Source organism: Procambarus clarkii, chromosome 19 (genome assembly GCF_040958095.1).
Source record: "Procambarus clarkii isolate CNS0578487 chromosome 19, FALCON_Pclarkii_2.0, whole genome shotgun sequence".
NCBI classification, from domain to species: domain Eukaryota; kingdom Metazoa; phylum Arthropoda; class Malacostraca; order Decapoda; family Cambaridae; genus Procambarus; species Procambarus clarkii.
The window spans coordinates 32,632,815-32,659,038 of record NC_091168.1 but is presented as its reverse complement, the minus strand read 5'-3'; the positions used below and the strand labels follow the sequence as shown (position 1 = coordinate 32,659,038).

Here is a 26,224-nt window from a genome sequence, read left to right as displayed (position 1 = left end):
TAACCCAATCAACGCACATGAAAATAAATGAAACTGACGTTTCGTTGTTGCTCATATAGTGTCACGTGTGGAATGTTTCCCGCCACGTTGTGACATTCTCTGCAATATCAATTAAATCCCTGAAAAAGTAACTATACGACATCCTATACAGATTATATTGACAATATCTTTGTTTGACGGGTCCGGCGCGTGTTGTGTGTACCTGTTTTAAACAAGACTGTTACGTAGCTTTCCCGGCTTGGTGCCTTCTTTGATAATTAGTTACTTTAAACAAAACGGGACACAACATTTCGCAGCATCTCCCTGCTGCTAGCCAAAGGTGGGTGTCCCTAGTCCGTCCACCCACCTAAGGCGCCAAGCTGGGAAGACTATCAGTGTCCACTCTGCTAATGGGTCGCATATAAAACTGAATCGGCCAACCAATTAAAATTCAACGTATTATTAAACCATTAAAGCACCGTAATAAATGACGTTTTCTATAGGTTGCCTGGATTCGTATTTTTCTAGCTAGGGAAAATAGTTGAATTTTTAAGGAGTGGAAAATGCAGTGAACGGGCTGGTGTCCCCCCCCCCCCCCCACACAGTGATTACTCACAGGTTGTCTCTAATATATATTATTACTTGAAATACTTTAATGTTTTCATTCATTTCGACAATTAACTAATCTACTCAGTATTTGTCATAGGACCCGACTACCTAATGATCTACTCACCATTACTTAACGTGATAGGCTACGGCACTAATTCAATCCAGATTCTTATGCATCATAGGCCTACAATGTACCCTAACATTTTAACACTTGTTTTGCGTCAAATCTATTACGAACACATTCACATAAATTTAAACGGCTCAAAGAGACTAACAGCTCTGTTAAGAAAGGCCTATCGATCGGTAATGCAGACCTTACGTTGATGGGATGACTGGCATTTTTAAACATACATGTTTAATGTAATCATTCTAGGTGTATAAATGTGCGACCCCCCCGCATTACATGTCTTATTTAGTCCCTCCCCATTACATGCATTTTTCATTTCTCTCCATCACACTAACAACAACATTAATAAGGAGTTTACTGGGTTGGATTCCTGGAGGTTAGTTCTGCAAGAATGTCAACACCAAAGGAGGATAAAAATAGCCTAAGCTACTCTATCCTTTTGAGATGTATTTATTCTTGTTTCAATAAACATACTTGAACTTGAACACCAAAACATTTATTTAGAACCAGCACTTAGGTTAACTTTGTCAGATAGGTTAACCTAGGCCTCAAGGTAGGCCTGGATACACGGGAAAATAGTTGTGTCAATTGGGCCTGCCTCTCGGGGACCTTTTATACCATATCTTAGTGCATTACTCCAAAATGTAAATTCAAACGACTGAATAGCAAGTAAATGAGTAACTGGCAAGTCAAAATGCTCACTATATTGGAGTTTAATCGTGGAGCTGCAAATGTTGAGCCAATCTTCAGAGGGATCAGATGACTTGCATCGACCGATCGAGCATTAGCCTAGTCTATTGTGGGGGAAAATGCCTTGGATCGACCACTACGATAAATGTAAATTTTACATATCCTTTCTAAACTAGACAGGTTATAAACGGCCTTCCTGGATTTAGTTTTTGTATACAATGGGATGGGCATGAGAGAGGAAGATCACAGCCCCAGTCTAGTAGTGAGTCAGTTCAACGCAGGCTTACATCATGCTCTTATGGCACCACCCAATACTACATCTAGGTCTATAGACCTAATATTAAGCCTAACATGAAGGATCATTACGGCATTGAGCTGCATCACTTAAGACGTAACGCCTCGCTCGCAAGGCCAAACACTGTGGTGTAATGTAAGTTACGAAGGCATATGAATAAATAAATATATTCATGAGTGAGGAGTTGAATCATGTCGGGACATGTGTAGGTAAAAGTTTGTATATGTACAGAGAGTAACACGGGAGGCTGGTGATGCCTTGGGACGATGATCACTACTCCCCACACTACCTCCACACAGCAGCTGGATGACTGAGTGGTGAGGATTATAGTGATCACCACTCCCCACATGCCCTCACCATACCAGCAGCAGGGAGGGAGAGTAGCGAGGGCTTGGGATGGAAAATAGTGAGGGCTTGGGATGGAAAATCACCACTCCCCACATTCCCTCACCATACCAGCAGCAGGGAGGGAGAGTAGTGAGGGCTTGGGATGGAAAATTATCAGTCCCCACATTCCCTCACCATACCAGCAGCAGGGAGGGAGAGTAGTGAGGGCTTGGGATGGAAAATTATCAGTCCCCACATTCCCTCACCATACCAGCAGCAGGGAGGGAGAGTAGCGAGGGCTTGGGATGGAAAATCACCAGTCTCCACATTCCCTCACCATACCAGCACTAGGAAGGGAGAGTAGTGAGGGCTTGGGATGGAAAATCACCAGTCTCCCTCACCATACCAGCAGCAGGGAGGGAGAGTAGTGAGGGGCTTGGGATGGAAAATCACCAGTCTCCACATTCCCTCACCATACCAGCAGCAGGCTTGACTTGGTATGGAAGCCCATTTCCTCACCACAGCAGCATGAGGGAGGCAGGTCACTATACCCCACATTCCTTCACACCAAGGATGGGGGGAGGGGGGGGGCAGTTAATTACACAGGGGTGTCACCAAAATGTTTCTTACAGACTCACTATAGCCACTGCTACACGGGACATTTCATTCCGAGCAGCTAAATCTAAAACAACAAAAATGTTTTATATTTATTACAACTGTATGTATATAACATTAGCTTAAATTGGGCTTTGCTGGGAAGGTGTGGGCTGGGTTAGGCTATGCCCAGCCAGGTTAGGCTAGGCTGAGCTGAGCTGAGCCTGGCTAGGATAGGCTAAGCTAGACCTGGCTGGGCTAGGCTGAGCCAGGTTTGGTTGGTCCAGTAGGCCTTAAAACCCATTGATAAGCTGCCTTAGGTATAGGAAGTGTGGTGTCTCCATCGCAGCAAGGAGGCTGCCGGGGCCCAGCGGTGCCTAACCAACACTCCCAACCTCTAGGCTAACCAAATCCCCCATCATTACCCTAAATCACCTTATCCAACCTAAAAATTTAAACACTAAAGCTGTAAACACCATACACATATGCACAAAAAATATATATATATAACCAGGCTGCAATGCTGTAAAAAAAAAAAAAAGTTGAACCCTTAGGCCTGTCGACTAAGCCTAGAGAACCTGCCTACTCTCCCCCCCCACACACTTGGGGCAATTACCAGCTGTATTACTCGACTCATACATACACATTGTATATAAAAACTATACAACCCTCGACTAGATTTCACCTAGAGGTCCCCCCCGGCCTCCAGAACCCCTACCCCCCTCCCCCCATTACTCCGCCGAACTCAGAGCACACGAGTCTCACTCTTAACGACCTGACACCTCCACAACACCAATTCGACTTTGGCCAATTGTGATGCTCTCTGTGGGGCTGTTAAGTGGCCGTAGGGGCTGGGATTGAGGGTACGGAGGCGGGAGTGGGGGAAAGAGGCCTCTCCTCGCTATTTCCAGCTAACTAGCGCCAATGTTACAATGTAGGGCAGGCGAACGGCGAGGCGAGTCTCCTCTGAACCTGACACATACACCATTTTCACCACCTTTGACATGGAATTTCTCAGAAGATTGGGTATTTGAGCGCCGCGAGCGCTGGCCCGCGCCACAGACTACCCCGTGGCTATACGCCACACTCGGAAGCAAGGGTGGGAATGGGAGAAACAAGGCAGATATTACAACAACAGTTGGCTACTTTCATTCAAACTCGGTACTTACCAGGGCGAAGAAATTGGTGTGGCAATCTTCTAAGCTTGCCCCGTTCGTCTGAGAGTGCGTCGACATCATATATCCATTTTTGACACTACACTTGGATTGGTATCAATCCACACACTATGGATTAATCACTTATAACCACCAGATAACCACAATCACTCCATGGATCTCACAATAATGGCGGATAGGAAACGAGATACGTTCCAACAATGCTCTCACCTCCGCTGTCAAAAGCCGTCTTTTACCCCAAACCTCCCCACCCACCTCTCGCCCCACACGCGCCACCCACAAACCAACCTTCAACCCGCAAACTAATGATAAATTACAACCAGCTCGCTATACCACGCAATAGACGAGAAAGGCCTTAGTTTACATGTCTTTACAAGAGTGTAGTGACCGGGGTGGAGGCGGCGCCCCAGCGGCCGCCTCCCGGACACGCCATTGGTCGCCGCCGGTCACGTGACCTCACTCACCATGGCCGCCTCCATCACAAATATTCGTCTGCTACGCTCGGCACAATTACCCGGCACAGGAGGCCATAATGTCCGGCTCATGGCCATAGAGGTGAAGGTTATAGTGTCCCTTGTGCCCCTCCCGCGGCTTGTTGAGGGGCGCCAGCTGGCGGGATGGCGGGGCTGTGAAGGGCACATGTGTAGGGGGGGAGGCCGGGGGTTTATTGTTGTTACTGCACCAGGCTGTACTTGGTGTGTGGTTACAGGACGGCAGCCTGTAGTTACAGGAGGGGAGCCTGTAGTTACAGGACGGCAGCCTGTAGGTACAGGACAGGAGCCTGTAGTTACAGGACGGGAGCCTGTAGTTACAGGACGGCAGCCTATAGTTACAGGACGGCAGCCTGTAATTACCTGAGTGTAGTTACAGGAGGGAAGCCTGTAATTACCTGAGTGTAGTTACAGGAGGGAAGCCTGTAATTACCTGAGTGTAGTTACAGGACGGGAGCCTGTAATTACCTGAGTGTAGTTACAGGAGGGGAGCCTGTAATTACCTGAGTGTAGTTACAGGAGGGGAGCCTGTAATTACCTGAGTGTAGTTACAGGAGGGAAGCCTGTAATTACCTGAGTGTAGTTACAGGAGGGGAGCCTGTAATTACCTGAGTGTAGTTACAGGAGGGGAGCCTGTAGTTACAGGACGGGAGCCTGTAATTACCTGAGTGTAGTTACAGGAGGGAAGCCTGTAATTACCTGAGTGTAGTTACAGGACGGGAGCCTGTAATTACCTGAGTGTAGTTACAGGAGGGAAGCCTGTAATTACCTGAGTGTAGTTACAGGAGGGGAGCCTGTAATTACCTGAGTAGTTACAGGAAGGGAGCCTGTAATTACCTGAGTAGTTACAGGAGGGGAGCCTGTAATTCCATGTGTAGTTACAGGAAGGGAGCCTGTAATTACCTGAGGGTAGTTACAGGATGGGAGCCTGTATTTACCTGAGTTTAATTACAGGAGGGGAGCCTGTAAGTACCTGAGGGTAGTTACAGGAAGGGAGCCTGTAATTCCTGAGGGTGGTTACAGGAGGGGAGCCTGTAGTTACCTGAGTAGTTACAGTAAGGGAGCCTGTAGTTACCTGAGGGTAGTTACAGGAAGGGAGCCTGTAATTACTGAGGGTGGTTACAGGAGGGGAGCCTGTAATTACCTGAGGGTAGTTACAGGAGAAGCCTGTAATTACATCCTGTAGTTACAGGATGGGAGCGTGCAATTTCCTGCCTGTAGTGACAGGAGGGGAGCCTGTAATTACCTGAGTGTAGTTACAGGAAGGGAATCTGTAATTACCAGAGTGTAGTTACGAACTAACCCAAAAAGTTCGTAAATAGGGGCATTCGTAAGCCGACATGTCACTGTAATTGTATTCTTGTCTGTTATAAGGATGATTTTAATTTTGTTTTTATATACTCATTGTGACTTGTTTGTCAGAAAATGTAATACCCATTGCACTGTGGCCACATTGATAAAGTTCCTTTGTAAGGTACAATTACAAGTAAAGACAGGAAAGCTCATAAATTTACTTTATTTTGATATGTGTGGGTTGGGTTACTAATTTTCCCCATGTTATTGTTATTTATTATCTCCAATTACAACATTTACTTTTTGGTTTCCTTTTTTTTTTTTTTTTAAACTCACAGGTGGGTACAAGAGTAGATGACTTCTGATTCCCATTTAGCAGGCTAAGCTTGCTCTTATCAATGCTCATGGTAAGCCTTACCCAACTAGTTTTCCCTGGAACACAACCTCCTAATTGCTAAATGGGCAAATAAACATAAACGAACATAAGTGAACAAAACATAAGCAAAAAAATATGTTAAACCTGCCAGGATTTTTAACTAAAATTACCAGGCATGGGTGGGTACATCGATACATACCATTCCAACCCTCTCTCAAGACATTAATCTTTTCACTGCTATACAGTACTGTTGTTGATACTGGCCATCAAACAAAAAAATCAATATTCCTTGCAATAATTAACTTCCATCCAGGTGCCTAAAAAGTTTCCAAATCATGTAATGTTCTAGCACGTCCTCCAGCCTGCAATACTGGCACTTAACCTTCCCTCTATGTTGCTGTCTGCTGGCCACAGACAGTCATCTCCAGCAGTGGCACCCAAAACAGACATGAATGCCCGAAACGCTTTGTGTAATAGTGGCTTTAGGCATTGTATGTACTAGCCCTAACTATAAATCCATCACTCTTTGTAAAATCTCTTTTATGTATGTACCTTACCTAAATAAACATTTTGATTTTGATTTTTTTTTTTAATGCTGCCTCTAAACCCCCTCACACCTCTTTCTGTGATTTTATTTATGTAACCACGATACAGTATGTTGTGTAAAAGTAGAAACAGTATATAATAAAGCATATTTGGTATCAATTTATAAGCTTAGCGAGAGCTTTTTGTGTGTTGATATTTTTCTTGTTAAACATTCGTTCACCATCATTAGTAATATGATTAATGCTAAATATGAATAGAACATTGTTTTTATTATTAGAAGTTAAAAAATAGAAAAAAAACAGAAATTAGGGAGAAAACAATGCAAACTGTATTCAATATAATTCCCTGTTGGGGGACAGGAAGCCAGAGTGTATTCATACACTCTTACATACAGGCTTTAATCAAGTTCCCCCTCCCCCCCCCAGGATGCAACCCCATAACAAGCTGACTAACTCCTGAGTACCTACTTGCTGCTAGGTGAACAGAGGCATTAGATGAAACAAAACGTGCCCAACCATTTCTGTCCCGCCAGGGATTCGAACCCGAAATTCTCAATTGTGCATCAAGAATGAACCTGACTGTACTACTGGGACCTTAATGTATGGAAAGCAAAGATAGAATAACTTTGTTATTTTATGTTGCAATTAATACCAAATTTCTTGGCAAATATATGTATTGGTTGTAATTGTAACATTTAATGCATTCAGAAGACACATGGCATGGTATCGTGTACTTGGACCATTTTATACATTACTACTCTATAGGTTTATATATTTCTCAACTTTTATATATTTTTATATTTGTTCATATTAAACACATTTTAATGAAATTTCATTGTTCAGTGAAAGTTTTGAGTTGCTGGTCTCCTGCTTTGTGGTAGCAGTGAGACCTGCTGCACTGTACTCATCTTGGAGTACAGTAGTATCTTATCTTGAGGTTATCTTGAGATGATTTCGGGGCTTAGTGTCCCCGCGGCCCGGTCCTCGACCAGGCCTCTGTTTTCTTACACCCCCTCCCAGGAAGCAGCCCGTAGCAGCAACCCCCAGGTACCTATTTACTATTAGGTAACAGGGGCATCAGGGTGAAAGAAACATTTTGCCCATTTGTCTCCACCTCCACTGGGGATCGAACCCGGAAACTCAGGACTATGAATCCGAAGCACTGCCCACCCAGCTGTTAGATGTCCTAGTAGGTTATAGTTTTTCCTGTGACGTGTCGAAAGAGTTGCTAGTTTAATTAAGGGCCACTTATTTGCCCTTTTGTGACAAATCCTGAAGTTGTGGTGGGAAAGTTGACTGTATGCAGTCATTCTTTTTCCCTCCTTCATTTGCAGTTCAAAGAGATGTTAGCAAACGTGGGGCTTTGTGAGACTTAAATGTGTATTCAGTTTTCTCTATCTGGTGGCCAAAAATGGCTTCATCATAGAGGATATGATCCTCGATTTGTCAGTGGTGACAGGTCATATTCTTTAACCATTATTGTGCATGACTTCGATAGTGATGATAGTCCTTGACTAAGAGATTCTAGTTGATATCAATTGATTCCTGGGTTGCATTTTAATTTTTCACAATATCTTGTGGGCTACCAACTTATATATATATATATATATATATATATATATATATATATATATATATATATATATATATATATATATATATATATATATATATATGTGTATATCACGAAAATAAACACGTGATTAAGAATGTGACAATGTCAGACCACGAAGGAAAAATGAAACAGGAAATTTCCTTAAGTACTTTCGTATATTAAATACATCTTCAGAAGGTCATTTTACAGATCGAGTGATGGGTATAAATAGGCAGGAGAGAAGTACCTCACCTTACTTCACCACTCTCTCCTGCCTATTTATACCCATCACTCGATCTGTAAAATGACCTTCTGAAGATGTATTAAATATACGAAAGTACTTAAGGAAATTAACTGTTTCATTTTTCCTTCGTGGTCTGACATTGTCATATATATATATATATATATATATATACTGTATATATATATATGTCGTACCTAGTAGCCAGAACGCACTTCTCAGCCTACTATGCAAGGCCCGATTTGCCTAATAAGCCAAGTTTTCATGAATTAATTGTTTTTCGACTACCTAACCTACCTAACCTAACCTAACCTAACTTTTTCGGCTACCTAACCAAACCTAACCTATAAAGATAGGTTAGGTTAGGTTAGGTAAGGTTGGTTAGGTTCGGTCATATATCTACGTTAATTTTAACTCCAATAAAAAAAAAATGACCTCATATATAATGAAATGGGTAGCTTTAACATTTCATAAGAAAAAAATTAGAAAAAATATATTAATTCATGAAAACTTGGCTTATTAGGCAAAACGGGCCTTGAATAGTAGGCCAAAAAGTGAGTTCTGGCTACTAGGTACGACATATATATAAATATATATATATATATATATTATTAAATATGACCGAAAAAGTAAGATTAATAATTCTAACACGAATTTTCTCAATCTTTCGTACATTACGCTTCACTGTTGGAGGTAAATCAAAAATCACTTCTCCAAAATTCATTTTTATTTCTAGTCTGACGCGACACGGGCGCGTTTCGTAAAACTTATTACATTTTCAAAGACTTCACAAATACACAACTGATTAGAACTTACGTATCTCTGCTATTATATCTACATTTGAGTGAGGTGGGAGGGATGATGTGGCATATAGTGATGTGGCATTAACACAAGACAGAACATGAGGGGATATTAATAGGGTATTAAAAGTATCAACACAAGACAGAACAGAAACAATGGGTATTGAATAGAAGTGTTTGTAGAAAGCCTATTGGTCCATATTTCTTGATGCTTCTATATTGGAGCGTAGTCTTGAGGTGGGTAGAATATAGTTGTGCAATAATTGGCTGTTGATTGCTGGTGTTGACTTCTTGATGTGTAGTGCCTCGCAGACGTCAAGCCGCCTGCTATCGCTGTATCTATCGATGATTTCTGTGTTGTTTACTAGGATTTCTCTGGCGATGGTTTGGTTATGGGAAGAGATTATATGTTCCTTAATAGAGCCCTGTTGCTTATGCATCGTTAAACGCCTAGAAAGAGATGTTGTTGTCTTGCCTATATACTGGGTTTTTTGGAGCTTACAGTCCCCAAGTGGGCATTTGAAGGCATAGACGACGTTAGTCTCTTTTAAAGCGTTCTGTTTTGTGTCTGGAGAGTTTCTCATGAGTAGGCTGGCCGTTTTTCTGGTTTTATAGTAAATCGTCAGTTGTATCCTCTGATTTTTGTCTGTAGGGATAACGTTTCTATTAACAATATCTTTCAGGACCCTTTCCTCCGTTTTATGAGCTGTGGAAAAGAAGTTCCTGTAAAATAGTCTAATAGGGGGTATAGGTGTTGTGTTAGTTGTCTCTTCAGAGGTTGCATGGCTTTTCACTTTCCTTCTTATGATGTCTTCGATGAAACCATTGGAGAAGCCGTTATTGACTAGAACCTGCCTTACCCTACAGAGTTCTTCGTCGACTTGCTTCCATTCTGAGCTGTGGCTGAGAGCACGGTCGACGTATGCGTTAACAACACTCCTCTTGTACCTGTCAGGGCAGTCGCTGTTGGCATTTAGGCACATTCCTATGTTTGTTTCCTTAGTGTAGACTGCAGTGTGGAAACCTCCGCCCTTTTCCATGACTGTTACATCTAGAAAAGGCAGCTTCCCATCCTTTTCCGTCTCGTAAGTGAAGCGCAGCACGGAACTCTGCTCAAATGCCTCCTTCAGCTCCTGCAGATGTCTGACATCAGGTACCTGTGTAAAAATGTCGTCAACATACCTGCAGTATATGGCCGGTTTCAAGTTCATGTCGACTAAGACTTTTTGCTCGATGGTACCCATGTAGAAGTTTGCAAACAGGACACCTAGGGGAGAACCCATGGCGACCCCATCTACTTGCTTATACATGTGCCCATCCGGGCTCAAGAAGGGTGCCTCTTTAGTACAAGCTTGGAGTAGTTTCCTCAGAATACTTTCTGGCATGTCAAGAGGAGTACAGGCTGGATCACGATACACTCTGTCGGCTATCATTCCGATTGTCTCTTGCAGGAATTAACCTCACTGAGGACCAAGTCACTCTCCTAAACCTGGGCATAAACTGTCATGTTATGTCCAGACCGAGTGAAATGGCCCGGAAAGTAGAGTTGGAAATTCTGTTGGACGACATATTCGACCTCGAGACACAAAAGAAGGTCACTACCAAAGATACCTTACAAGCAGAACTTATTGCAGAAGGAGGAAAGAATCGAGGCAACTACAGAAGCACCATACTGTCCCCCGAGCTTAAAGCGGCAGCTAAAAGCCTTCGTGAGAACAAGGAGATAGTTGTCAGGAGAGGTGACAAGTCGCCAATATATGTCATTCTTAAAAAAGACGAATATCTGGCGAAAATGAACATCATACTCTCTGACCAAACTAAGTTCCAAAGGGTAACGAAGGACACTACAGCCGAATTAAAAGCAAAGGTCAACAAACTGATCGAAACTGTGAACGCCAAGAAATCCGGACTCCACCTGCCAAAGATCATTGGGGAATATAAACCTGGATATGCGTATGGAAATGTCAAGACGCACAAGCCTGGAAACCCACTTCGGCCAATCATTAGCCAGATACCCACACCCACGTACAGACTGGCGAAGCGACTCAACGGCCTGCTGACTCCTTATGTTCCTTGCGCCTTCAGCCTGAAGTCTCCAAAGGAATTTGTGGACTTACTGCGGGGCACACGGGCCACAGGGATAAGAGCCTCGTTGGACGTAGAATCGCTGTTTACCAACGTACCTGTGGACGAGACAATCGGAATGATAGCCGACAGAGTGTATCGTGATCCAGCCTGTACTCCTCTTGACATGCCAGAAAGTATTCTGAGGAAACTACTCCAAGCTTGTACTAAAGAGGCACCCTTCTTGAGCCCGGATGGGCACATGTATAAGCAAGTAGATGGGGTCGCCATGGGTTCTCCCCTAGGTGTCCTGTTTGCAAACTTCTACATGGGTACCATCGAGCAAAAAGTCTTAGTCGACATGAACTTGAAACCGGCCATATACTGCAGGTATGTTGACGACATTTTTACACAGGTACCTGATGTCAGACATCTGCAGGAGCTGAAGGAGGCATTTGAGCAGAGTTCCGTGCTGCGTTTCACTTACGAGACGGAAAAGGATGGGAAGCTGCCTTTTCTAGATGTAACAGTCATGGAAAAGGGCGGAGGTTTCCACACTGCAGTCTACACTAAGGAAACAAACATAGGAATGTGCCTAAATGCCAACAGCGACTGCCCTGACAGGTACAAGAGGAGTGTTGTTAACGCATACGTCGACCGTGCTCTCAGCCACAGCTCAGAATGGAAGCAAGTCGACGAAGAACTCTGTAGGGTAAGGCAGGTTCTAGTCAATAACGGCTTCTCCAATGGTTTCATCGAAGACATCATAAGAAGGAAAGTGAAAAGCCATGCAACCTCTGAAGAGACAACTAACACAACACCTATACCCCCTATTAGACTATTTTACAGGAACTTCTTTTCCACAGCTCATAAAACGGAGGAAAGGGTCCTGAAAGATATTGTTAATAGAAACGTTATCCCTACAGACAAAAATCAGAGGATACAACTGACGATTTACTATAAAACCAGAAAAACGGCCAGCCTACTCATGAGAAACTCTCCAGACACAAAACAGAACGCTTTAAAAGAGACTAACGTCGTCTATGCCTTCAAATGCCCACTTGGGGACTGTAAGCTCCAAAAAACCCAGTATATAGGCAAGACAACAACATCTCTTTCTAGGCGTTTAACGATGCATAAGCAACAGGGCTCCATTAAGGAACATATAATCTCTTCCCATAACCAAACCATCGCCAGAGAAATCCTAGTAAACAACACAGAAATCATCGATAGATACAGCGATAGCAGGCGGCTTGACGTCTGCGAGGCACTACACATCAAGAAGTCAACACCAGCAATCAACAGCCAATTATTGCACAACTATATTCTACCCACCTCAAGACTCCGCTCCAATATAGAAGCATCAAGAAATATGGACCAATAGGCTTTCTACAAACACTTCTATTCAATACCCATTGTTTCTGTTCTGTCTTGTGTTGATACTTTTAATACCCTATTAATATCCCCTCATGTTCTGTCTTGTGTTAATGCCACATCACTATATGCCACATCATCCCTCCCACCTCACTCAAATGTAGATATAATAGCAGAGATACGTAAGTTCTAATCAGTTGTGTATTTGTGAAGTCTTTGAAAATGTAATAAGTTTTACGAAACGCCCCCGTGTCGCGTCAGACTAGAAATAAAAATGAATTTTGGAGAAGTGATTTTTGATTTACCTCCAACAGTGAAGCGTAATGTACGAAAGATTGAGAAAATTCGTGTTAGAATTATTAATCTTACTTTTTCGGTCATATTTAATAATATATGTCTACAGGAAAGACTGCTACCAAAATATACTAATATGCATATATTAATGTTTACGCGTGTTTCGTAAACTTATTACATTTTCAAAGACTTTAGTTTACAAACACACAACTGAAACTGAATAGAGCTTTACACATCTTCGGGTTTATATCTACATTTGGGTGAGGTGGATGAGGTGAAAACAAACTTTCAACAATGGGTATTGAATGGGTATTAAATTCAAACACAAGACAGAACACGAAACAATGGGTATTGAATGGGTATTAAATTCAAACACAAGACAGAACACGAAACAATGGGTATTGAATGGAAGTAATTGTAGAAAGCCTATTGGTCCATATTTCTTGATGCTTCTATATTGGAGCGGAGTCTTGAAGTGGGTAGAATATAGTTGTGCATTAATTGGCCTGTTGATTGCTGGTATTGACTTCTTGATGTGTAGTGCCTCGCAGACGTCAAGCCGCCTGCTATCGCTGTATCTATCGATGATTTCTGTGTTGTTTGCTAAGATTTCTCTGGTGATGGTTTGTTTGTGGGAAGAGATTATATGTTCCTTAATGGAGCCCTGTTGCTTATGCATCAAGTTTTAGGTGAGCTATACTCAAAGCCACGATTCCTAAAAAGATTCATTGTATGGACTTAATTTCTTCTACTGAGGGTCCAGGATGGAGTGAAATATCACTTTCATTTTATTTCATGTGTGGGTTACGTTAATTGTTTCAGCCACATTACTAGTATTGTGAAATTTTCTGTATCTGAACCAGGTTTATTTTGAAGGGTAGATAACCCTACAGAAATGGGTAATCAGAATTAAAAATTTAGATGTTGCCATATATTTTATGCTATATATGTACTGTACACTATTGCTATTTCATGTGGTTTCCAGTCAGCATACTGAACAATACTTGAGCTTTATATATTAACCAAACACAAAACTTTCAGCGGTGTGGGCACCAGCATCGCTTCTCCTCTTCAGCACCTGATCAATCAAATGACGATGAGACCCTGGCTCCTGATAGAAAATTTTCCTTTGATGCAGCATCACTAGCAGCTAGGGGGTAGGTTTGTTTACTATATGTAATTAACCTTTAAACACTCCAACTAATTAAATGTCCTACCTAGTGGTGTGTATGATGACAAATAGTTCACCAATCTAATGTAAACAAAAATGTATTTGACAATTCCAGCACAGGAGAGAATTGCAAATAGTCATTGGATCCATTTAATGGTTTAGTATCTATGGTGAGTGAATACCTATTTTTTGTGCTTAATTTTAGTCATTTGCCCTGCAGGCATTTTGAGAATTTTACTATATTGATTTGAGATTTGAAACGTTGCTTTGATCCTAAAAAGCAGCTGCCTTTTTAAGTCTGCTTAACTGAGCTAAACTTTCTATACACACATCCTAATAGCTGGGGAATGTTTGGACAATTTGGAAACCACGGAGACCAACCAGTCTCCGTGGTGTAGTGGTAAGACACTCGCCTGACATTCCGCGAGCGCTTTGTCATGGGTTCATATCCTGGCTGGGGAGGATTTACTGGGCGCAAATCCTTAACTGTAGCCTCTGTTTAACTCAACAGTAAAATGGGTACTTGGTTGTAAAAACAGTTCTTCGTGGCAGGGATCGTATTCCAGGGACCTGCCCGAAACGCTACGCGTACTAGTGGCTCTACAAGAATGTAACAACTCTTGTATATATCTCAAAAAAAAAAATAGTTTTTATTTAAATATTATCTTTAGGAAGCTTTTTCAGTTGTTGGTGTTTCTGCAGTTTTATAAATATCTCGAGGGATTTGAGAATATCATCATGTAATTAGCTACGTATTTACAATACGCATGTTTTTATAGTGTAAAGTTCATCATGGTACCAAAAATCAAGCGTTGAATCTAATGAAATGCATCTTTTTGGTGGGTAATTGGTAGCTCCTTGGTGCTAGCTACTTGGATAACTCCACCCAATTCAATTCATGTCCAGGGTCTTGTGAGTCATTTGATGCCAGCTGGGAACCAAAAGCTAAATCTTGGCCCCCCTCTAAAGAGGCACAAGGAGCAGGGGTACCTAAGTCACCCTAACCAAGAAAGGGCCACCAGAAATGTGGGTGACCCAAAATATATAAACAGCAAGGTAAACAAAGCATCAAAAATGAGACAACAACAAAGCCCCTGAGATGACCGAACCACCCAATCGTGAAGAAGTTCTCTCATTACTTCCACCCTTAGTTGCAAAAGGCCACCAACAGGGGGCACCAAAGGAGCTCCATGCCAGCAGTGAGTAAGTCCAGAGCCAATATACCATGAACTAATGCACCTGATAGGGGGAGAGAATCAGAGAGCCACTGGGACCCTATCAGAAAGAGGCATTTCATTATTCATTGACAATGGTTTTCAGGAGGAGACTCTTGGTGGCTCCCTAAAGCTACCTCACAACAATGCAGATGGAAATCATGGGACTAGACAGGGAAGTAGGAAATTGAAAATGACACAGATGAGAATGAGACAACAGGATGGGAACTAGACCTAGAGTTAAAAAAGCCTGATAGAGACTAGGAGACATTAACCAGGTAGTGAGCTGCCAGGACTGTCAGAACTAAAAAAAAAAAAGAGCCCAAATAACAGCTCATGATATATTAAGGAACACAGCTGCCAAAGCCACAAACTTGTGACCATCATGGACCCAAGGTTAGACCTTGGGATGGCCAAAGTTAGGAATACTGTAGACAAACTGGGATAAGATAGGCTTGGAATAGGGAACCTAGGAAACTGGAGTTAGTGGTGTGCAGGAAGTGATAAACTGCCACAACCAGACAAAACAAATAAACCACCTCAAGCCGGACAAACCAAACATCAGTCAACAAAGGACCCTGCAGAAGCCATCTCATCCTTTGCCAGACAAGAATTTGAAAGCTGCAAATGCCAACCAAAACTGTCCACCAGGGCCAAAAAAACAGCACCCACAACTGCAAAGGAGAGCACAAAGCTCTTCAATCGGACACTCAGAGGCAAGAGCTAAAAAAAACAGTGCCATTAGAAAAGGCAACCTCGAACTGAGGAGAGGAAAAACACTAACACATGAATGAGAGACCAAGATGGCTCAGAAGGAGCATGAGCTGGCTGGAGGTGAAAGAAAGCTCAAGACAACTTGCAAAACAACATGAAGAAGACATTGATGTCACACACTAACAATATCTGTTTTGCCAAATGCAAGTGATGAGAGTATGAGGCATAAGATGCTGATTAACAAACAACCACGAGAAAAAACAAAACCACCGGAACAGACACAGAAGAAATATAATGAGACAAAAAAGGTGAAAGGATCACCAGGAAACTTCATTCTGTTGCCACAGGTGGGACACCATTTGTGTGGCACACCATACAAATGGTAGTATGCTTACATCAGAAACTTCAGACATTTAGATCAGCAGAGAAGGTTGAACCAACAAGATACCTTATTAGGCTGATTTGCTGAAGGAGGTGGAGCAATAGAAAAATGTCTGGGCTCAGACACCAGACCAGTCTGGTGTCTGAGAAAGCAAGGCTGAGCTGGCCACCAAGGAACCAGAAGAATCACCTTGCCTGAATATTTCACCAGCCTGGACAACACACACACAGCAACAAATGAACAGGAGGTAATTGATAGATGAACCATTTCCTCAGGAAACAGGAGAGGCAAAAAGGAGCAGGTGGACAAAAGGGCTAAAGATCAAGCAGAATCTAAAGACTGGGTCAGCACTGCCCTCGGACACTTAAGACGGGCCAAGTAAAAGGTGGCCACCATCATCTGGTGGGGGGTCCATAGAATTACCCAAATCTATCCAAAATCCACCCAAATCTACTCAAATCCTGCTAGCATTACGTAAGTAATGAAGAAATATGGTATATTTACTCACTATAGTGTTGGTGCTGAATGCAGAACGTGATCAAACCTATTTATACTCTGAAATAATCTAATTTCGTAACGAAATTAAAAGTAAATATGTAGCAGGTGATGCCATAGGAAGTCGAGGGTCCAAGCAACAATGTTGTGGAGCAACTTATCCAAGATATATGGTCGCCCGGAGAGTGTTTGCTGGCATGTCAGCCTCCTGTACGCAGTGATCCAGTCATCACATATCTTGGCTCATATTGTCGCAAATTTAATTGGTGATTAATTGTAGCAAATTTAATTGGTAGTGCTGTGAACTGCAGGGGCATGTATTACCCATAGATGCTGTGTCAGTACTGAGGCCCTCACACCTAGGAGGGGTGTCCACGAACTTTTTCTAAAATGGCGTCTGCTTACTGGAGATCTACGGAAGATGATGCAAGCCCAGTGTATCCACGGGAGTTTTAAATGTTAAGCTAGACATAAAAGTGTCTTTGATTGCTGTGTGCACCACCAATGAAGCAACCCTAATCGTTATGTGCAGCTTTATGGTTACTCCACAACCTACATATACAGAGGCTGGCCTCTCAAAAACAGTTACCCAAATTTGCCAGAGAAAGAATATAACTCCAGCCAGGGGCAACATCAGCTAACACCTAGAGATGATCACTGTAGGTATGTGCAGTTATAGGTGAACATTTAAGAGTCCACACTGGAAGTGAGGCATAAAAATACACGCACGATAGTTAATACTAAAGTATAAAAAGAAAAATATGTAAGAAAATGACCCCTGCAGGACGTAAACAGATTCAACTGCGGCCAAAGATGACCCAAAGAGCACTCAGACAGGCACAGGAGCATAACAGCAAATGTCATAGATGTAAATACCTAGCAAAATGTCTGAAGTTCATGGCTAGTGGATGGAGGAGAAAAGTGCATAGTCCCACTGGTGGTGTAGTGGTGGCACTAAGAGAGAGCTGTTTCATAAAGCAGTGATTCATCTTGGGGCTTTACATTCTCATTAATTATGCTTTGTTTACCTTCCTGTTTGTATGTTATAGTTCACCCACGTTTCTGGTGGCCTTTCTTTGGATAGGGTGATCGACGATCCCCTGCTTCTTGTGCCTCTGGCCCTTGGTAGGATTACAACGACACTCACAGGCCTGGCATGAATTGAACTGGGCTAAGCTATTCAGAAAGCTAGCATGAAAGAAGCCACCAATAGGAACCCCTTCTAGAAAAAGGGAAAGTAATTCACACAAGATACAAATAATGATGCAAGGATAAAAAGTATTAACACAAAACACAATTGAAAAACATACACTTATGCTGTGTGCCATGGTCCTTTTGTAACTTCCTGCAGTCATCCTTTTTTTTTTTTTACATTCTTCATCAGCTTTGTGTCATCTGCAAGCATTGATATATGTGTGAGCTCACTCCCTCAGGTAGGTCATTCACATAAATTACAAACAGCAGGAATCACAGGACTCTGGGGCCAGATTCATGTACAGTAGCAGTTACGCAAGTACTTATGAACGAGTACATCTTTCCTCAATATTTGACGGCTTTGGTTACATTTATTAAACAGTTTACAAGAATGAAAACTTCCCAATAGACTGTTGTTAGTGTTATAAACAGCCTCCTGGTGCTTCGGAGCTTATTAACTGTTAAATAATTGTAATCAAAGCTGCCAAAGATTAAGAAAAGATGTACAGGTTCGTAAGTGCTTATGTAACTGCTTCGTGAATCTGGCCCCTGCTGTTTTACCCACAGCCTTGTGGGACCCTACATTTTACCATTCCTCCAGCTTGAAACTACCTCTCTTACTGTGACTCTTTGTTTTCTGTTCTTCAGGTACTCCCTTACCTAGTTCAGTGTTTTCCCAGTTATACCAGCCTGCTTCTCCATCTAGTCTTTCACGAGGAAGTGTCAAATGTTTTTTGATAATCTAGGAAAATACAGTCTACCAGGGCCTTCTTTTTCCTTCCTTATTATAGTAACCCCCACCAGAGAACTCAGTCAAGTTTGTTAGGCATGACTTTCCCTTTCTAAATCCACGCTGGCCTTTTCTTACATAGCTGGTCCTCTCCAGATGCTCCATCATTCTCCACTTTACCCTTTACATGGAATACTTGTCATTGACACTGGTGTGCAGTTTACTGCCTTATGTCTATTGCCCCTGTTTTTGAATATTGGGACCATGTTTACCTTTTCTGGAGGGAGCCCCTATGGCTCACCCAGAGCTATCCAGGCTGGTAAGGATATCCCTAACTTTTGGCATCAGTCGATGTGGGTGGAGTTCTAGGCCTACCGGGGACCACAGCCAGAACCTGGCCCCCTCAGAGAGGCACAAAAAGCAATGGCCTATAGAAATGCTCATGTGATTTTGGAGCATTCTTTATCTGCCATCAACCGAGACAAGTACCCAGAAAGGTAAGCGCCCCAAAACAAATCCCTATTCTGGTAAAACGCCGAAAATAGAGAAACGTGTGGACAGAACTCCCCAAATGAAAACGAGCAAACAAGCATAATGTCACACGAGCCGCGCCGCACGTCTTTGCAGCTCCCCCCTTCCCGGGAGGGGAAAGGGGGAGCCCCAGACCCCCGCGCCGGCGATCTACACCCCAGTTCTTCGGCTGGTGGGATATGGTAAAGTCGTGTGGCTCTAGCACCGTATTCTTGTGCTATATTGTCCGCTGTTTCAGTACTGCTCTTACGGTGGCATGCGAGCTAGGAGTAATATTCCAAGGTACTCGGGCTGCATGTGCTTAGGGTCATCTTCCCTGAATGCCCTGTAAGTACCGCCCTTGGGGCTTTGGAGTTCTCTCTCACAGGTCACCTTGGGTTTACCTCTGTTGGTCTTTTGCTGCTCGGTGATCGACCACTCCGAGTGTTTTGGGGGGTTTTCTCCTTTGTTTACCTTGGGGTAAGTGATAGTTATTGCACTGGTAGGGGCACGGAGTACTGCATAGCTGGTTTTCACCTATAACAGTGGCCAGCTCTGTTCCCTCTGGGTATGCTGTCCTCTAGCAAGGTTTTTCTTTTCTTTTTGCCTGGTGGGGGGTCTGCCTTGGTGTTCCTTCCCCCTTATATGCTAGGGTTTGCTTTTGTTTGGTGGTACCCCCTGCTTTGCTCTCGTGAGTGGACATGTCTCAGGGGTGCAGCTTTAGCAGTGTTGATTGGTATCTTAGGCACCGGTTAGCAGTACCCTGCCTGGGATTACCCTTAGCAAACCCAGTCTAGGGGCCCTGGTAAACTCCGTAGGGGAACTTAGGTCCGATGTATGCAACCCCTGAGTCCCCTCTCGCCTTGTACTAGTTTGAGGGTTGCTTTGTCTCATTGTCTCAGGGCAACGCTCATTGTTTTTGCCTCCGTCATGCTGCCTGTTGGGACGGTGACACATTCGGTTAGTGTGTTCATCGAGTGAGGGGGTTTGGCTCTCGTGGCCATTCATGTCCGGGGAGTGTCCAACGCCCTGGCGGATGACCTGTCCCGGTTCGTTTCCCCTTTCCATGGAGTGGACGGTCGACACTGACTCGTTCAGTTGGCTCTGCTGGATGTTCGGGCGCCCAGAGGTGGACTTCTTCGGGCCGGCTAGGTTGAGGCATCTTCCCATATGTGTGGTGCCCTTCCCTGACCGCGAGGCCATCGGGATTAACGCCTTCCGGCAGGACTGGTCGAGGTGGGGGGTTCCTGTACTTTTTTCTCCCGGTTCAGCTGTTGCTCCAGGTCCTGGCTCGCTTGGAGACTTACCAGGGGCAAGTAGTCCTCTTGGCCCCGTGGTGGCCGGCCTAGCTGTGGTTTCAAGCGCTGGTTGCCCGGTGTCCGAACCTGGAGGTTTTTCCGTGGCTCTGCCTCTTTCAACAGATCGGCCCAGTCCGTTATGAGACTGGTTCACTCTTCTCCTCGAGTCTTTACGCTTGGTATTTTTTACTCGAGTTTATCACCATCTATATGGTGATCAGGTGGCTTCGTTGGTGGTGTACTACCTGTGAGCTTCATCTCTGCGGCAGAAATGAAGTTTCCTGGCGGTCCTTCCATTTCTTTTTGACTCTTCGTCGTTGTACAGTACTTCGCTTTTGGTTCGGGTGGTGTTGTCCTTTCTCTCGTGGTTGTTCCAGGACCATCATCTTATACCCAATACTGTCGCCTTGTATCGTGCGGCGCTGGCGGAGCCGCTGCAGCTTGCTTTCGGTACAGATGTCACTTCTGTGTTGTTTCACATGCTGTCTCGTGTGTTGTTTCACCTCCGGCCTGCTCATGCACCGCCTGAGCCATCCTGGTCTTTGGACAGAGTGCTCTCCTACCTCTCTTCTCCTTGATTTGTTGTAGCCCCTTTGGTTCAGGATTGTTTTTGTAAGGCTCTTTTTTTCCTGTTGGCATTGGCCTCTGGGGTCGGGTTGCGGAGTTTCATGCTCGTCTCCGGCGAAGGTTTCTGCTCTTTTGATCATGGTGATAGGTTTGTTCAGTTGGGAGCCCTAGGAGCTCCCTGGAGCTCCCCTAGGCCCCCCCCTAGCCCTGAAACGCCATTTACTGGGTGAGCCCCGGAGGGTCCCCGGCAACCCTCCCTCCCTCCGGTTGGCAGTTTTTCGTGTATTTTGATATCTAGCTTCAGAACTGGGGGTGTGGATCGCCGGCGCAGGGGTCTGGAGCTCCCCCTTCCTCCCGGGAAGGGGGTAGCTGCATGGATGTGCGTCGCGGCTCGTGTGACATCATGCTTGTTTGCTCGTTTTCATTTGGAGAGTTCTCTCCACTCGTTTGCCCATTTTCGTCGTTTTTACCAGAATAGGGGTTTGTTTTGGAGCACTTACCTTTCTGGGTGCCTGTCCTGGTCGATGGCAGATACAGAATGCTCCAAAATCACATGTGCATTTCTGTAGGCCATTGCTCCTCATGCCTCTCTGAGGGGGCTAGGTTCTGGTCGTGGTCCTCGGTAGGCCTAGAACCCCATTCACATCGACTGATGCGAAAAGTTAGGGATATCCTTATCAGCCTGGATAGCTCTGGGGAGCCTCCGGGACTCACCCAGAAATTGGTGTTTCATTACATTGGACACTGTTTTTTTGTAGAATTATGGGAGATTTCCTTGTCAAACATTTGATTAAAAGTTTTAGATAATAGGTGACAAAGTTCTTTTGTAACTTCCTTCAACATCCAAGGTGAGGTTAAGTCTGGTCTCATTGATTTTATGACATCTATTTACACCGTGTGTCTATATATATATTTTTTAACCTCTGCTACAGTGACCAAAATATCACCCATTGTTTCTTCCAGCCATATTTTCTGTGAGAATTCCCTTTGTCTCCTCAATTCAAGTACATGGTCTCTCACTGTTGTTTCTCTTTATATGATAATAGGACAGCTTGGTCCTTAGCTTGAAAAATGCCAGTTTAAAATTTCCCTTCAGCTTCTGCTCAGCTTCTCAGCTCAAGTGTGACTTGGGTGTATTGAGTGACTACCTCACTATCATTGGTGAGAGGTGGTCACAGTACTGTGTGTGCTTAGGGGTCATCTTGAGAGACATGGGTTCGAATTCTGGTCAGGTCATTTAGAGTTCTTAGTGATATATATATATTTATTTATTTGTTTACAAGATTACAAGATCTTCCAGTTTCATACACATAATGTGTACACATCCTAAAAATTTTGAATTTTGACTTGTCATCAGTTCAATATAAATGTAGCTTACAATAGTGTATTTTGTGTTATAGGTACCTTCGCAGTCAAAAGCCATATTATCCTGTAAATGGTGTACATAAGCAAGTGTTGGGGATTTGTTCACAGTTGATAAAGAGCTCGAACCCTGACACCCCCTTCAAGGATGCAAGTACCAAGTTCCAGGTGTTGGCGCAGTGTTCCAAAACCTTGAAGCATGCGGTGCCAAACTCTCTCATGCACAAAATTACTAATATCAGTAAGTTTCTTAACTCTTGTGTAACCAAACATTAACAATTTTGAATATACTGTAAATTAATATTATTTATATTATATTTTGGTATATAGTTGGCTTATGATAGGTTAGGTAAGTATTTAACCCTTCCTTAGGCAATGCTATCGACCTCTAAGCCATATTTATGCATGAGAGATCAAGCAAAATGTTACATCATACTTGGGACATCATTCAGTAATCTTAAGGTATTATAACCTATACTGTCCTCACCAGGGGCAGATTATGTGTGTTTTTCTAATACTGTTGTTAATTCAGAATGGGTTAATGATGTGGCAGCACGATGTGCACCATTATCAAAATAAGTATCACATGCATTTAATTTATGATAATGATATGTTTGTTGGAAACCTTTTAATGTAAATAAGACTCTCAAATTTGAGATACTCTATGATTAAAGTCAGGCAGTAGCTTTTACCTGTTGGCCACCATCTCTAGTGGCTTTAGGGAGAGGCAGTCATTGATGGCTTGTAAAGGTTTAGGCCTCTCTAGTGGCCTTGTAAGGTAAGGCAGTTATTGATGGAGTGGAAAGGGTTCATCTCTAGTAGTGTTGTTTGTCAGTTATTAGATTAAAACTAATGTCATGACAGAAGTACTGCTGTTGGTGTGTATACTGATAATTAAGATGTTGAATAGAAAATTCATTCTGGAATTATATATTTCTAGTCGCCCTACAAACATCAACATTAAACAGTGGAGACATTTTGAATAATTTTTATTCAGAAAATAATCACGTAAATAATGATATGGAACTGGGGTTTTAGACTTGTACCTGCTTGATGGGGTTCTGGGAGTTCTTCTACTCCCCAAGCCCAGCCCAAAGCCCAGCTTGACTTGTGAGAGCTTGGTTCACTAGTCTGTTTCTTGGAGTGGCCCGCAGGCCCACAACAGCCCGGTTGGTCTGGCACTTCTTGGAGAAAATTATCTAGTTTTCTCTTGAAGATGTCCACGGTTGTTCGGGCAATATTACTTATACAGTACCCGCTGGGAGGTTGTTGAACAACCGTGGACCTCTGATGTTTATACAGTGTTCTCTGATTGCTGATTGTGCCTATGGCACCCCTGCTCTTCATTGGTTCTATTCTGCATTTTCTTCCATATCATTCACTATAGTATGTTGTTATTTTACTGTGTAGATTTGGGGCCTTGCCCTTCCAGTATTTTCCATGTGTATATTATTTGATATCTTTCTCGTCTCCTTTCTAGTGAGTATATCTGGAGGGCTTTGAGACGATGTCAATAATTTATGTGCTTTATCGCGTCTATGTGTGCCGTATATGTTCTCTGTATTCCCTCTATTTCAGCAATTTCTCCTGCTCTGAAGGGGGAAGCGAGTACTGAGCAGTACTCTAGATAGGACAGCACAAGTGATTTGAATGGTACAACCATTGTGATGGGATCCTTGGATTTGAAAGTTCTCGTAATCCATCCTATCATTTTTCTGGCTGACGCAATATTTGCTTGGTTATGCTCCCCTACATGTTAGATCGTCAAACATCATTATTGACTTGTGTAACAAGGTTTTGGGTAACATGATAGATGTGGGATATCTTGAGTTGAAACAAACATTGGTTTTATAAATACACAAGTGGGTGTAATTAGGTGAAAATAAGAGTTTCTTTGCATGGGCCAATAAGACTTTTACAGTCTTCTCTGTTCATTATTCTGATGTCATGGTACAAGTGAATTGCAAACAATTATTTAATAGTAAAAGAAAAGCTGTATTTATTTTGGAGGTACAGAGGGTGTTATAAATCAACCTGTTCTCCTAATAATACATCACATTTTAACATACACTTTCCCTAAGACCAAGAATTGATGTTCTAAAAATCATAGTGGCTCACAAAATTGATGCGTCTCATATTCTGTCCGTGGGTCCTCGGCTAGGTTAGGTTCAGGAAATTAAGTACAGTGGAACCTCTATTAACGAGTGGCTCTATTAACGAGTTTTTCCAGTAACGAGCAAGCCACTCGCAGCAAATTTGTCTCTATTGACGAGCTCGCCTCTATTAACGAGTGAAACCACATGGCGCTTCCTAGCGTCTCGCAGGTTCTCGCAAATTCTCGGACGCCTCCGACGCCAGTGTTGTTGTTGTATCTCACACGACAAGCATCCCTCTGGATTTATTTGAGCTTTTCTTTGGGTTTTTAGTGGTTTTGTGACTACAATTTGTAACACACGATGTCTCCAAAGAAGCTGCTTGCTAAAGATAGTGTTGTCAAGAGGAAGAAAGACACAATTACTGTGGATTTAAAGAAGGAAATTATAGCAAAGCATGAGTGTGGTGTCTGTGTGATTGATCTCACAAGGAAGTATGGCAGGTCCTCATCAACAATTTACACCATTAGTAAGGGAATGAGGAGGTAAGGGAGGATGCTGCCTCTTAAACTGAGATCAGGGAAGTGTTTGGAATGTTTGAAAAGGTGAACGCATTCTTGGAAAAGCTGCCCTGATAAAGCAGTGACAACTCGGTGTGTGAAAATGTTTAATTAATTTATCACTTTGTGATAACACTTTATGAAAGTGTTATCACTTTCGCAGGTATATGTCGCTTGAACGTAACACACTTTTTTTCTCTTGAATGCACCCAAACACCGCGCTCAAGCGTCATTTGAGCAAATATTTATATAAAATCCAATTCTTATCCGATCGACTTGAGGATTGTATACAAGTTTGCCATGAAATTTCCGTTTTCTTTAATAAACACATTGCCTATTTGAGAAAACGGCATTGTATTGTATCTTCGGGGTAAGACTATTATATTGTTGACACAACGAGTGTAATCAACGTAGTTTTTTATTTGGTGCTGGTCTAACGCATCCTTGTGTGACATTTGAAATGAAATTTGGGTGAAATTCCCAAGAAGAGAGAGTCCGCCTGACTCACGAGGTGGATTCTCCTTCCACACCATAACCCCTCTCCTCCTTCCCACCTCTCCATCGTCTCCCTCAAGCCAGCAACTACTCTTCATAAGGTAAAGTAAATATTAAAACACTACAACAAAACATTTATATTTACATGTGCAGTATTATATTTACATAAAAAAAGTCATACAAGTATGGATGTTTTTGGGAGTGGAACGGATTAAATTTATTTCCTTTATTTTAAATGGGGAAATTTGTTTCCAAAGACGAGTTTTCCAGGTAACGAGCTCGGTGCCAGAACGGATTAAACTCGTTAATAGAGGTTCCACTGTACATCAGTTTGGTGATGCTGGAAATGTTCAGAACAGGCTGTATTTACCTGAGAGCCACTAACACTAGTAGCCTCGACGAGGACAGGAAGCTGGCAGCTTGTCGAGTGTCCCCACATCTGCTTTAATATATAAATACAGTTTGTAAATGTTAAATGTATGCACAATATTTTTTTATATATATTGCTGCGGGAACCATACTTTTTGCATTATTAATATTTTGCAGTACAGTACTTAATTCATGCGTAGTT

At 42.9% G+C, this 26,224-nt stretch overlaps 2 protein-coding genes across 3 annotated transcripts in view; one reads left to right on the top strand and one right to left on the bottom strand.

Annotated features, from left to right (window-relative positions):
• skd (mediator complex subunit skuld) overlaps positions 1 to 4,023 on the bottom strand; it is a gene marked incomplete in the record, with an annotated part of 189,800 nt that extends 185,777 nt beyond the window's left edge. Inside the window, 1 exon segment of the mRNA XM_069327253.1 lies at positions 3,791 to 4,023. Within this exon segment, the coding sequence (XP_069183354.1) occupies positions 3,791 to 3,859 (69 nt within the window).
• A 168-nt stretch (positions 4,024 to 4,191) lies between these two features.
• mRpL50 (mitochondrial ribosomal protein L50) overlaps positions 4,192 to 26,224 on the top strand; it is a 32,759-nt gene continuing 10,726 nt past the window's right edge. Inside the window, exons 1-3 of one of the 2 annotated variants that reach the window (XM_045741079.2) lie at positions 4,192 to 4,351; positions 13,910 to 14,025; positions 22,544 to 22,746. In XM_045741079.2, coding sequence (XP_045597035.2) covers positions 4,262 to 4,351; positions 13,910 to 14,025; positions 22,544 to 22,746 — 409 coding nt within the window. In that variant the 5' untranslated portion in view covers positions 4,192 to 4,261. Of the gene's footprint in view, positions 4,352 to 5,963; positions 5,988 to 13,909; positions 14,026 to 22,543; positions 22,747 to 26,224 lie in introns of those variants that run through there. The other variant, XM_069327254.1, reaches the window with a different exon arrangement.